Here is a 14,269-nt window from a genome sequence, read left to right as displayed (position 1 = left end):
TTTGAAGAAGCTATCAAGCTGGATTACGGAAAGTCGGTGCTTCTTCCCAGGTGTCACCTTCACCATCAAAGCTGAAGAAAGTCCTCTCATGACCTATAACTGTGCCAGTGAACAGAGCAAACAAACAAACAAACAAACATGTTTCATTAAAAGAGTTATGAGCAAATAAGCAGCATTAGATACATAAAACATTATCAGTGAATACATGATACAAATAATATGAAATTGAACACTATATAACAACAGTTACACTACATACCAACATTTACACTATATACCAACAGTTACACTTTATAACAACATTTACACTATATACCAACAGTTATACACTATATAACAACATTTACACTATATACCAACAGTTACTCTATATAACAACATTTACACTATATACCAGCAGCTACACTATATACCAACAGTTACACTTTATACCAACATTTACACTATATAACAACATTTACACTATATACCAGCAGCTACACTATATACCAACATTTACACTATATAACAACAGTTACACTACATACCAACATTTACACTATATAACAACATTTACACTATATAACAACAGTTACAGTATATACCAACAGTTACACTATATAACAACAGTTACAATATATACAAACAGTTACACTATATAACAACAGTTACACTATATACCAACAGTTACACTATATACCAACAGTTACACTATATACCAACATTTACGCTATTGGTATTTACATTATATATACCAACAGTTACACTTACAGTTACACTATATACCAACAGTTACACTATAACAAACAGTTACACTTTATACCAACAGTAACACTATATACCAAGAGTTACACTACATACCAAAAGTTATACACTATATACCAACAGTTACTCTATATAACAACATTTACACTATATACCAACAGTTATACACTATATACCAACATTTACACTATATAACAACATTTACACTATATACCAACAGTTACACTATATAACAACATTTACACTATATAACAACAGTTATACACTATATAACAACAGTAACACTATATAACAACATTTACACTACATACCAACATTTACACTTTATACCAACATTTACACTATATACCAACAGTTACACTATATAACAACATTTACACTATATACCAACAGTTATACACTATATAACAACAGTTACACTATATAACAACATTTACACTACATACCAACATTTACACTATATACCAACAGTTACACTATATACCAACATTTACACTTTATACCAACAGTTACACTATATACCAACAGTTACACTACATACCAACATTTACACTATATACCAGCAGTTACACTATATACCAACAGTTACACTACATACCAACATTTACACTATATACCAACAGTTACACTATATACCAACATTTACACTATATACCAACAGTTACACTATATAACAACATTTACACTGTATACCAACAGTTATACACTATATAACAACAGTTACACTATATACCACTACCAGCCCGCTTTGCTTAGGGTAGAACGTTGGTCTACGGATCGCGGGGTCTGAGTCCGATCCTCGGGCGGGGCGTATGTTCTCCGTGACTATTTGATAAACGACATTGTGTCTGAAATCATTAGTCCTCCATTTCTGATTCATGTGAGGAAGTTGGCAGTTACCTGCGGAGAACAGGTTTGTACTGATATAGAATCTAAGAACACTGGTTAGGTTAACTGCCCGCCGTTACATACTGAAATACTGTTGAAAAACGTCGTTAAACCCAAAACAAACAAACAAACAAACACTATATAACAATAGTTACACTATATAACAATAGTTACACTATACAACAACACCGTTTCAAAAGAAGCTACATATGACAAACAAAAATCCTAAAATATTTTCTTCTTGGGAGACTTATGACTGTTACCTATACCAAAATCTTCATCTGTCAACGAGAAGCTGGAATCATTTTGAAGAAGTTAGAAAAACCTAAAGCCACCCTACCCCGAAAGCAGCACGGCATTTATTTTCTAAATTGATGAGTAATGCCTTAGTTTATTACAAATAGAGCTATCAGTGAATGTGTTGAATATCTCAACTTCACTGCCTTGATAAGTATTGAGATATCTTCCGAAAAGGAAAAGTTACATAGAGGTGGAATTAAAAAGGTAAAAAAAATGCAAGTCATAGTTCCTGTTCTTCCGCTCTGCACTTCCTGTAAAGGGCCCAAATTACTGTACGAAGTTTCAATTAATTCCCATAAAAATTCAACTTTATGCTCTGCAAAGAAAAAAAAATAACATGGACTTAAGATTCAAAAGGGCAAGATAGAGCTGTGGTTCTTGACCAATTAAAAACATCACGACATTAATCATTTGTAGTAAATGTCACTTGAGTACCATTTCCTGTTCTTGAAATATTGAAATCCGTGAGAAGTAGAAGGGGAAAAAGGCGTGACAAAGCTGAGTCAAATATAGCTTCTACTTAACAAAAGGAATGAGGTACAAATATAAGAGATTCAGTAACTTTATATTTCTCCGTTCGTACGTCCTGTCATTCTTCTATCCTTTTGTCTTCCGTCCGTCTGTAACATTTTGTGTCAGCTCTGTTTCTCGTAAACCCCATGAAGGATTTTCATGAAACTTGGGTCAAATGATTATCTCCTCAAGACGATGTGCAGAACCCATGAGACATCCATGTCACCTCAAGGTAATCAATATCAAGAAAATAAAAATAAGCAAAACCAGAACATATTATAGGTTATATTTTGTCATTTGTGATCACATAGCCCCCTTGATTAATTTGTGTAATAGATGTCCACAGAGTCGAAAAAAAGGTGGTGCGCATTTCCTTTCCTTATGTGAACAGAATTAATTAAAATAGAAAAAGTGGAAATTCCACAGGTCGTTCAACACCTCAAAAATGATAATGTTGCAGGCTCGGTTTGTTTGAGCATGTTCTTGGACGGTAGCGGAAATGCAAGCTACCTTCTACGAGTTTTCTATTATTTTGTTTGGATTCTTTCTATGTGCGCAAATGATCTTATTAACAGCTTTTAAAAAAAATATGCAAATAATGCCCTACCGAATTGGCTTATTTCAATACCATATGTTAACTAGGTAAATTCCTACTACTATATTTAGAATATCCATATAATTACGAAATAAAACAAAGCAGGACCATGTTTTAACATATCGAAACAAATGATGAGGTTATATGCATGCGGAACAGTTTCACAGGGGAGTAGCACGAGTCAGTTATATGCGGCATATAACCTCGATATATTGTTTCGATATGATAAAAGCATGTTTCTGCTATTCTAATATGCATTTTATATAAGCAACTACATGACATAGGGAAGACCTAATTCATGGCGTATGTATGACGCCAAATATAGTAAGTCAACGAGACAGTGTTTTAGCAGTGTTAAAATACCGGAAGTAACACGCCAGGAGCACGTAGACGTCTAGTGAGCAAATGTACAAATTTGATACAGTGGGTGTAAATTATCTGTTATATCAATGCGATTCTGAAGCTTCTTTAATATAAAATAGAATACCAAACTTGGTAGCACTCTATCTTGGCGCATGTATTCCCGAATTGTCATATTATAATCATATATTATATATTTCTGCTTCTATTGGTCCAATGTATGTTAAGAGTTTGTTCGAACATTTCAAGTTCACCAATGCGATAGTTCAAAAATTCTAGAAAGCCTTTTAGTGCAAATAAGCTTTCAAAATTTATGATAAGCTGTAATTTGTTTTTTCAATCCTTTGCACTGTGTTACGGAACCAGTTCTAGAACTGAGTTAACAACATTATCCCAGGATGTCCTTAAGTAAAAGTGGTTGTCACGTCTTTCCCATAATAATCTCGTGTTTCTTTTGAAGAGCTCTTGCAGGCTGGGTACCATTTCGCTTTCGTCTAATTCATCTTTAATCATGAGAATGAATGGTTTCTTCATAAAAAGAGCCATATCAAACTCCATTCTGCAGAATTCGCTGTTACAGAAGCTACGAGATAGGAGTAACATTACTACTGCCGATTGCTGTAGACATAAGGCCATTTCATCATGGACAGGTTTTCCTAGCTGGAAATTTTTGTCACCGAAACATATCAGGTCTCTGTCCGTACCTGTCTTAAGTTGTAAATGATGCTTTAATGGTCCAAAAACATTGTTGTTGAGAAAATTGTAATCGTAACTACTGAATGCCAGAAATATTAGATATTTTGTGTCAAGTTCATTCATCTGAATCTTTCGAATTTTCTGTTCCATTTTCTTTCTATAAAATTGTTTTTGCCGATTCGTCCGCCATTTACACATTATAAGGACCATAGATATGATAATTGATATCGGTATAAGAACAGACAAAACAATAGCATTTCTGATACGAACTGCTCTATCGCACTCTTCTTGTACGAAGTTTGTAGCGATGTGGTCGATGGAGATTAAATTCCCTTCTGGATTCTTGCAGTGGATGTCCCCATACGAAAGTGATGTTGTTGAAAGCCATTCTATAGAGGCCAGTGTATCGCATTCAGAACACGAGATTGGATTGTTGGCTATCTGCAGAGTTGCAGATATATTCCTGTCTGTGTTGATAGTCATTAACAGCGAGTTCAGGATCAAGCGTGAGTCGTAATTCAAGATTGAGATGCGGTTGTTTTGTAGGCTGAGTATTTTCAAATTTACCAAATGCTCAAGACGGAATGTAACCTGTGTCAAGAGATTGCTGGATAACTCAATTTCTTCTAAATTCTTGTTTGTATTGAACATTTGTTTTGGAATCATAGTCAATCGATTTGAAGATAACTTTAGCTTTTTGAGGTTTGGGTAGAAAGCAATTAAATGTCCAAACAGAGTAGAATTTCTGTTAGCCATTTTGAATAGATTATTGTCTGAGAAATTTATTTCTTGAAGATTGTAGCAACATTTGCAGAGCTTTGGTTGAAAAAATTCCATTTCATTGAGAGAAAGATCTAAAGTTTCGAGATTTGATTTGTGACATGGGACTGTTAAATCCAAATGCTTTAACTTGTTATTTTTCAAAATCATATTTTTTAGCTGCCAATCTGAATAATTTGTTTGTTTAAGATAAATCGTGAAATTGTAGAATTCAGCAGGAAAATTCTGAGCATAAATGCCAGATATATCCAATGTTTCAATATTAGAGATCACAGTCAAGTAGTATGCAGATAAATCAAACGAGTTTCCTCGGACATCTGGAAGATATGTTATGGCAGATAGAAAGTTTATTGGTAAAGTTGTATAGCTGGCATCAAGTTGTGTCACATTGTCAAATCGCTGACTTATGTCGATGTTCCGAAAAACACCTTGAAGCAATTTTGTTTTAGACACATTAAAATATTGTAAAGTATCAAGAATTCCATTAAAGTACTGGAGATTTAGTTCATTCAATGTCACGGCATGCAAATCCAATAGCTTTATAGGTTTCGGGGCTAAAGCATTAAGGAAATCTTTGCCTAAATTCACGTATGAATGTATACTTATGAATGTCATTGAAAGCACTTCCAGTTTTGGTAACATGTTTACACCAGTTATAGCCACAGTAATAGCAGATACATGTAGATGTTCACACCCAGTAAAGTTTAAAACTTTCAGATTATTTAATCCAGCAAATGAATTTTTATACAGTCTTTTAAACGGTCGACAAACGATCTTTAATTCCTCTAAGCTTTTAAGTTGTATCATGGCATAAGGTTTTATCCGTTGTAAAGATTCATCTGCTCCACAAAATATTTGCAAGAACTTAACATTTTCCCAATTACTTCCGTTCAAAGAGTCGCCAGTAATTTCCTCGACATTTATAAATTTCTGTAGATGAACATGCGTCACATTGTTCGGTATTTGAGCAGGAATTCTGTTGCAATAAATGTCCGGTCCAGTTTGTTTACAGCTGTCAACCGGATTGATTTCTCCAGAAACACCGAGGACACAACCTAATAGAATTAATAATGTTACTATGTAGATAGCACTATCCATTGTTTTTCTAAAACATAAGGACAGTTAAAGCAACTTTAGTTAACAAAACACGTTCCAGTCATATATATGAATCACAGCGAACATTGTGTGATGAGCACAACTCATTTGTACATGAAACGTGCGTAATTTCAAATCTCGTTACCTACTGGTTACAAACCTTAGTCACATAATGTCAGGTTCAAAATGACCTTTTCGTCAAAGATTGTAGATCTACTTAATTATTACTGTTTAGCTAAAAGTGCAGACTGAACTTTAGCAACACCTCCTTTATGATATTTTGAGCATCCATAAGTAGTTCCCACTTGATACAACAGCTATGATGATTTGAATTTCATATGGCAAGGAAGTGGAAAATTAAGATGTTTTACATTAACTTCCCCTTTTTTAAGCAACCAGTGTAGGCTGACAATATCTGTACTTACGATGACCATAGATGTATCAGTCTGAGCCATTTTTTGATCAGATTTCTTTGTTGGTGCTTGTTTATATTTCTGCAGAAAAATTAGGGAGGGTCAGAAACACGTCACGATTATATATATAGCAGTCTGTGTGAGTGTTAGGAGTAAGATCTTTTTATAATTGACTAAATTTTCGAATTTCCCCCACCTACCAGTTGCATAACTTCACAAAATGCCGGATTCAAAAATATTTTTTTTTTTACTTAGATATGATTTATTAGAGCAGGTACTGGTACTGATGATAAACTCGGACAAAAGTGAGTTTTTTTACCTGTAACTTTTTTTTCTGCAAATTGCTATCAATGGTTGGTATCAAAATAAAGCTTAACATTTGCTGAAAAGTTGACATAATTCAAATTTATATTTAGTAGGCAAACTCACACGAAGTGAGGCCCTGAAAGGGATATGTATAATGGGGACTGTACGAACGTTGACTGTTGATATATTCAACCACTTTGTCATTTAAAAATTTTATTCATAGTACATGTATTATATTGAAACTTTCTCAAAAATGCTACAACAGTCATTCCGGATCCAGTATGCATGCGCAAAATAAAAACATCCTCTTTCCCAGTAATTTTGGATAAATAGATTTTAAACAGATAAATGTAAGTCATTTATACAGAATATTTACCAATTTTGTTTTTGTTTACACCAGTTGGTGTTGTAAGTGGTTGCTAATAGACGGCGTGTTCAATTATATAAATAACCGAATTCGAAGGTGGCCGACTTTATCATCTGTCCGAGTGTATCATCAGTACCAATAGTGCAGATTGTTTATTGTTTAAGGAAATTTCAGCTAGTATTGCACATCGTGCATTTCATTTGGACATTTTAGAATTGTAACTGAGACTGATAATATTTTTTTATAGATCTAGAGACACCTGTAGTACTTTTAAATATACCAAAGCCAAACCACAAGCAATTTCATTTTCTGCCTCCAGTAATGACGCAGACTGCACGTATCTTTCAAGGGCTCTGCTTCACTGGACACAGGAGGCGAGGAAGTGGTATTCTATGGAAAAAATCTGCCTTTGCTTCTTTTAACTAGGTATTTGATGTTTTAATTAGGTATTATAATACAGGTTTGATACAGCCAGTGTGTGTAACGCAAATCTCTCCGAATCACGCATGATGAAATAAAATAAAAATGCATCAGAAATTAGTGGAATATTGCTAGATTTCAGTTGAGCCTTATTATATTTTGAGCATGCATAAGTAGGTACCGCGCATGAAAAAAGCAGCTATTTACATCTAAGTATCAAATGACAGATTACTGTATCGTATAATTCAATAAGAGGTACAGACTAACCTACTCACGGAGAGGGATCCAACATATGTATTCATAAATGGGCACCGCTTAAAATCATATGTTGTGCTTCCGGTAGTACAAAATGTGGTAAACATTTCACAGAAAAACAGGTGAGATTCTTATCTGAGACTGAATTTTGTGAAAATGACATTGTTTTGCCAAAATATCGCAATGCAGTGCAACCGGGTATACATTACCAAGCACGCAAGTGCATTTACCTTACCTGTATTTGTAGAAATGACGGAGAAAAACTTATCCTCCGTGAAGCGGTATGACTGACAATTAGCCAAATTTTTATCAATAGATGAAAATATGCTGTAATTGCCCTGCCCCTGCTTAAATTTTGCCCTCGAAACCTTTCGTATGCTAAACCCCTCCCAGAAGAAAAATTATATGGCAATCACTTTGCTAGAAAATTATTTACGGGCGAAAAACCGAATGGGATACATATATTGTGCATGGGCGGTGCCCATTTAGGAATACGTATGTTTGATCCCACTCCGTGCTGCTTGTGATATCACTTAAAATGAATGCTTCTTCAAAACCAATAGCACGTTTGTTGCTTTTCGCTGATCACAGCAATTATTGTTGTACAAAATAAGAAGAATTCAATTCCGTACATTATCGCCGATAAAACCTTATCAAACAAAGAGTTCAGTTAACCAACTATAAAATGTATGTACATAGGCCTGACCCTAAGGAATACCGTATACAATCTAGTACATAAGTTTACAAAGTTTATATAACCATAAATTTAAGTGGTACATAAGTGTGATTTTTTGTAAGTTAAGTTGTTACAATACCGAAACTGAAACTGAAACTGGTTAATTTGATTAAACGCCTATTTCTATACAATTACATATTCAATGGCGTTGTACATTTAATTTAACAAGCCTTAGAGATAAAAATATAAATGATGAAATGTAAATAGAAATTAAAAACTAGCACTTGCTGTTATCGCATTTAAAACAGTTATCAGAAAATTTAAAACAATGCTCTAAAGTCTCTAAAATACAGTGTCTTAAGATTTTGTTTGAATGTATCAAGTGATTCACTTAACGGCAGTTCATTCCACAGTTTTGGATCAACAGTACAGAAACTTCTATCATTGAATGTTTTGCTCTTGTTGTATGGGACAACATAACGCCATTCAGATTTTTTCTGACGATTTCAAACCTTGTCTAATAGAACAGTTCTGTTAAATACATAGGTGCTCTGCCAATGTGACAGCTATACATGAAAGAAAGTATCTTGAACTCAATTCTTGCTTTCACCGGCAACCAATGTAAGTCATACAATGCTTGTTTGGAACTGTCAAATTTCCTATTGTTAAGGACAAGTTTTGCGCACGTATTTTGAATACGTTGCATCTTACGCACCTCACTGTTAGCTACACCATACAGTATGACATTGCAGTAATCCAGATGCGAAATAACTAGAGACAAAACTAAAATTTCAGTGGCTGGTTTGGTTAAATAATTTCGGATGTTCGTAATTCTGGCTGTACGACATTTGCGATTTACATGATCTTTAAAGTTCAAGGTTTTATCAAGAAGTGCACCAGAATATCTTGTTGTGCTTTCACATTTGATATCATCACCAGCAAGGTTTATCTAATTTTTAAAACATTTGTTCAATTGAGGTTTGGTACCAAATATAATAAATTCAGTTTTTGAAGTTTTCATTTTTAGTTTGTTTTTATTCATCCAGCTATTGATTGTAACTGCGCACCGTTCGAGGTCTCCGACCGCTTGTGATTCTACGGAAGCAGATGTGAGACAAAAGCTTTTATTTGCTTTATGATCATCAGCTCTAGTCCATACTGTAAGTAAACTTGACACCTTCAAGATAATAAAGAAAAAGATTACACGTATCCTAAATGATAAAAAAATCCAAAATTGATATCGCAACACTAAGGTTATATCCTCTGATTGTTCATAGCTTCGTATAGGTTAAAGTGAATTCAATATAACCCACACAGCCTGTCTTCATATCAATTAACCAGCCTTCCATCAACCAATGATATTTGGTAGTAAACATTCCACTTGTCGTCTTATTATACGAGTAATTTCACTTAGCAATTCAATTGTTAAATGACGAAATTGTCTTTAAAGCTCTGAGGAAACTAGGAATCAGCGCAGACTAAGCTAAATGATCCAGCGTAGACTAAACTAAAGGCACCAGCGTACGGTAGACTAAACTAAAGGCACCAGCGTAGACGGACGGGATATATTTTTCTTAGGTTTACCTTAAAGGTATCTATTTAAACATTGTGGATCTTTATTCTACTATTGTAGCAGAACAAAGAGAAGGAAAAATATCTGGTGACATATCACACAATTACAGTATGATAAGCAGTCATATTAAAGTAAAACAAACGCATGACCCACTGCCACAGATTTGAAGTAATACTTCAAAAATATAGTAAGGGTTTGTAATATACAAAACTTGACGGTGCGCGATAACACCGTGAATATTGTACATTCATAAAGTATAATATAAAGAATATACCCCGGTATACATGTATGGTGACTTAGATCATTTACGCATAGATGTACTTACTTCAAAATTAGCATCGGTGTCCGCGTCACTAAAGTTGTAAATGTAAGCAGGTTTCTCTAAAACTACTACTACAAATGCTCTAAAACTTATTTCGTGTCTTTGGGACTATAAGGTGTGCTCGCAGGGCAAATAATATAACTCTAACTTTTATTTTGTAAAAATTACGACAAGCAACATATTTTAATATAATGAAAATCAGGAAACGGCCTATATTGTGATAACGGTTCGTGTTGAATCAGATCTTTCAGTTCCCGCTAACAAGTGATGTCATGAATTCACCTATGAGACTTAGGTCAGATTCTTCGTTGATGTCATCTCTTCTAAGAATGGTTTATCTAAAAACTTCTTACATAATGTAAATCGTTATGTAAAGATGAAAATGGAGTGAAATTGAAGTTTTCCGTGCACCTTACGCCGAAGTTGCACGTGCGAAATATGTACTTAAAGGAGGAGGACAACACAAACAAGAGGCCAAGATGGCCCTAGTTGGCTCACCTGTGTAACACGCCATAACAGTGTAAACATGTTTTACCTAGTGATTTCATGGTGACAAATATTCTGACCTATTTTCATTAAGATTGGACCAGAAAGCGTGGCCTCTTGAGTGTAAAGAAGCATTTTCTTTGATTTTACCAAGTTACCAAGTTTTTTTACCCCACATGAACCAGATGCGAACTTGTCCAAAATTTCATGAAAACAAACATTCTGACAAAGTTTCGGGAACATTGGAGCAAAAAAGTGGCCTCTAGAGTGTGTACAAGCTTTTCTTATGATTTGACCTAGTTTTTGACCCCACGTGACCCAGATTTGAAATCGTGCAAGACTTCATGATAACAAACATTCTGACCAAATTTTATGAAGATAGAATCAAAATGTGCCCCTAGGGTGTAAACAAGCTTATTCTTTGATTTGACCTGGCGACCTAGTTTTTGACCCCACATGACCCAGATAAAAATTCATGCGATATTTTAAGCAGACAAACTTTCTGACCAAGTTTCATGCACATCAAATAAACAAGAGTTGATTTGGCCTGATGACCTACTTTCTGACCCAATGACCAAGTTTCAAACCTGGCCTAGAAATCATCAAGATAAACATTCTGACCAAGTTTCAAGAAGACAGGGTGATAAATGTGGCCTCTAGGTTGTTAACAAGCTTTTCCTTTGATTTGACCAGATGACCTAGTTTTTGACCCGACATGAACAAGTTTCGATCCAGGCCTAGAGATCATCAAGATAATCATTCTATGCAAGTTTGTATTAAATCAAAGCATAAATGAAACCTCTATATGGCTGAAAGTGCCAAAATAGAAAATTTTGCCCCTTTCAGGGGCAGCAACTCTAGAACCCATGATTGAATCTAGCCGGTTTTCGAAAGAAACCGAGATCTTATTGTGACTTAAGTTGTGTGTAAGTGAAGTTAAAATCAAATATAAAATGTCACTTCTATTGTGTTCACAAGGTAAAAATGAACAAATTTTGGCTCTCTTTCAGGGGTAAATCAGGGGCCGTAACTCCGGAACTTACGATTAGATCATGGAATCCAAGATTTATTGTTTCTGAAGATATTTTGCAGTTTGTTTCTAATCAAACCGTAAATGAAGTCTCTATATGGCTGCAAAAGCCAAAATAGCACATTTTGGCCCTTTAAAGGGCCATAACTCTGCAACACATGATAGGATCTGGCCAGTTTTCGAAAAGAACAAAGATATAATGCCAATACAAGTTGTTTGCAAGTTTGATTGAAATTGGTTGCAAAATGTGGTCTCTATCCTATTCACAAGCCAAAAATAGCAAATTTTGGCCCTTTAAGGGGCCATAACTCTAGAACACATGATGGGAACTGGCCAGTTTTTGAAAGGAACCGAGATATTATGCAATGCAATACGAATTGTATGCAAAATTGATTAAAGTTGAATGCAAAATGTGGTCTCTATCGTGTTCACAAGCCAAAAAATAGCAAAATTTGGCCATTTAAGGGGCCATAACTCTGCAACCGATGACGGGATCTGGCCCGTTTTCGAAAGGAACCGAGATATTATACCAATACAACTTGTGTGCAAGTTTTATTAAAGCTGATCACAAAATGTGGTCTCTATCGAATTCACAAGCCAAAAGTAGCAAATTCTGGCCCTTTAAGGAGGCGTAACTCTGGAACCCATAATTGGATCTGGCCAGTTTTCCAAAGGAACCGAGATATCATGCCCATACAAGCTGTGTGCAAGTTTTATTAAAATCAAATACAATATGTGGTCTCTATCGTGTTCACAAGGACGACGGACGGACGACGGGCGATCTCAAAAGCTCACCCTGTCACGTAGAAGGACTAAATGAGTTGACAACCGAATGAATATAAATGTATGAATAAACAACTTTTCAGAGCATTTTTATGAATTGGGAGGTCGTCAGTTCGATCTTCAGGCGTATCGATTATCATCCGTAACGATTCTACAGGAGATCATTTGTCAAAAATCATTCATTTTAACCTGTGATTTGCGAAGGAAGTTGTCATTTATTTCAGTACAAACCGTTTATGTCTTTGTGATCATTTTAAGATCTGTGAAGGTCTTTTAGCCCTACACTAATTAGGAGCAATGCTCATGTATGCATTGTAACACTATATTTATGGAGATAAAGTTTTCGCTTATGCAACGTGTCCCATTTAGCGTAAAGCTTTTACTTAAAACCGTCCTATAAATAACAGTAAAAGAGAATTATGTATCAATTTCATTATGCCGAGCATATAACTTAGGCGAGTACAACAGTCAAGTGTGTCATAACACTATTCATTAACGGGACCGTTAATAATCCTAATTTGTCAAATACCTTAAATTAGGTGTCTATTTTTCGCTGCAGTTACGAACATAAGCAACCGTAATTGATACCGTGCTATTTGCCATCGTATATATAACGGATTATCTAGCATTGTAGTCATAAAGTACTATATCTCTAGTAAATATAACAATTAACATTATATTTAACGCTCCATAAGTTACTGCATATCCTATCCACGCCTGTAACGTATTAGCGTCTGATGGCCCTTTCACGCTTCCGTAGAATCAACATGTATTACACGAAATTCATTTTGAAAATATTTCTGAAATATCTAGGTGGGCAGCTCCACGCGCATACATTTTAACGGGGTGATCCCTGAGCATGACCCTTGACTTTTGACCAATGCAAAGGCGACTTTCGTTTTCAAGTTTAGCATGTCTACTTTCATTTTCTTTACTTCCGGAAATAGCTGAAGGTCGAGTGACTTCATTTTCTGTGTTGTCAAAAACATACACATGCCTGGCGAGAAAAAAAACAGTGTTTTTTCGACATTTTTAACACCATGAACACGTTTGTACGAAAACAGACGTTTGAGACAAAAATAGCTTTAAAATGCATTTTAGGAAATCTGTATATATATATATCTTTCTGCACCTGTAACGTAATAAAACGTATTAGCGTCTGATGGCCCTTTCACGCTTCCGTAGAATCAACATTTATTACACGAAATTCATTCTGAAAATATTTCTCTCAAATACGGAAATATTTTACATCCGAGGCATCTACTGACACTTTCAGACAACATCAAAAAAGGACCTTTTGAGCGATTTGACCAAGTTCCAAAAATCTCTATGTACCCTTGCTCTGTTACGACCCCTGTGGGATTTGTGTTAATTCAGAGTTCAAATATGTTTTCGTAGATGAAAAGCTGACATATCGTGCTAACGCCCAGGTATTTTCAAATCGTTAGATAATGCTGAAAATGCGTGACCCCTGACTATCGACAAATGCAAAGGCGACTTTCGTTTTAAAGTTTAGCATGTCTACTTTCATTTTCTTTACTTCCGGAAATAGCTGAAGGTCAAGTGACGTCATTTTCTGTGTTATGCCTGGCGAAATTGCATAAAATGTGCCCGGTGTCCTAAGGATATAACGTACAACGGTGATCGTATACATAACGTACTATATC

At 35.1% G+C, this 14,269-nt stretch overlaps 1 protein-coding gene across 1 annotated transcript; it reads right to left on the bottom strand.

Annotated features, from left to right (window-relative positions):
• Positions 1-3,754: 3,754 nt before the first annotated feature.
• LOC123539877 (uncharacterized) lies at positions 3,755-4,852 on the bottom strand. Its single transcript, XM_045324658.2, has one exon. The coding sequence runs from the start codon at positions 4,850-4,852 to the stop codon at positions 3,755-3,757; it is 1,098 nt and encodes a 365-aa protein (XP_045180593.2).
• Between the last annotated feature and the right edge of the window lie 9,417 nt (positions 4,853-14,269).

Source organism: Mercenaria mercenaria, chromosome 16 (genome assembly GCF_021730395.1).
Source record: "Mercenaria mercenaria strain notata chromosome 16, MADL_Memer_1, whole genome shotgun sequence".
Classification (NCBI taxonomy): Eukaryota; Metazoa; Mollusca; class Bivalvia; order Venerida; family Veneridae; genus Mercenaria; species Mercenaria mercenaria.
This window is presented reverse-complemented; position numbering and strand designations above follow the sequence as displayed.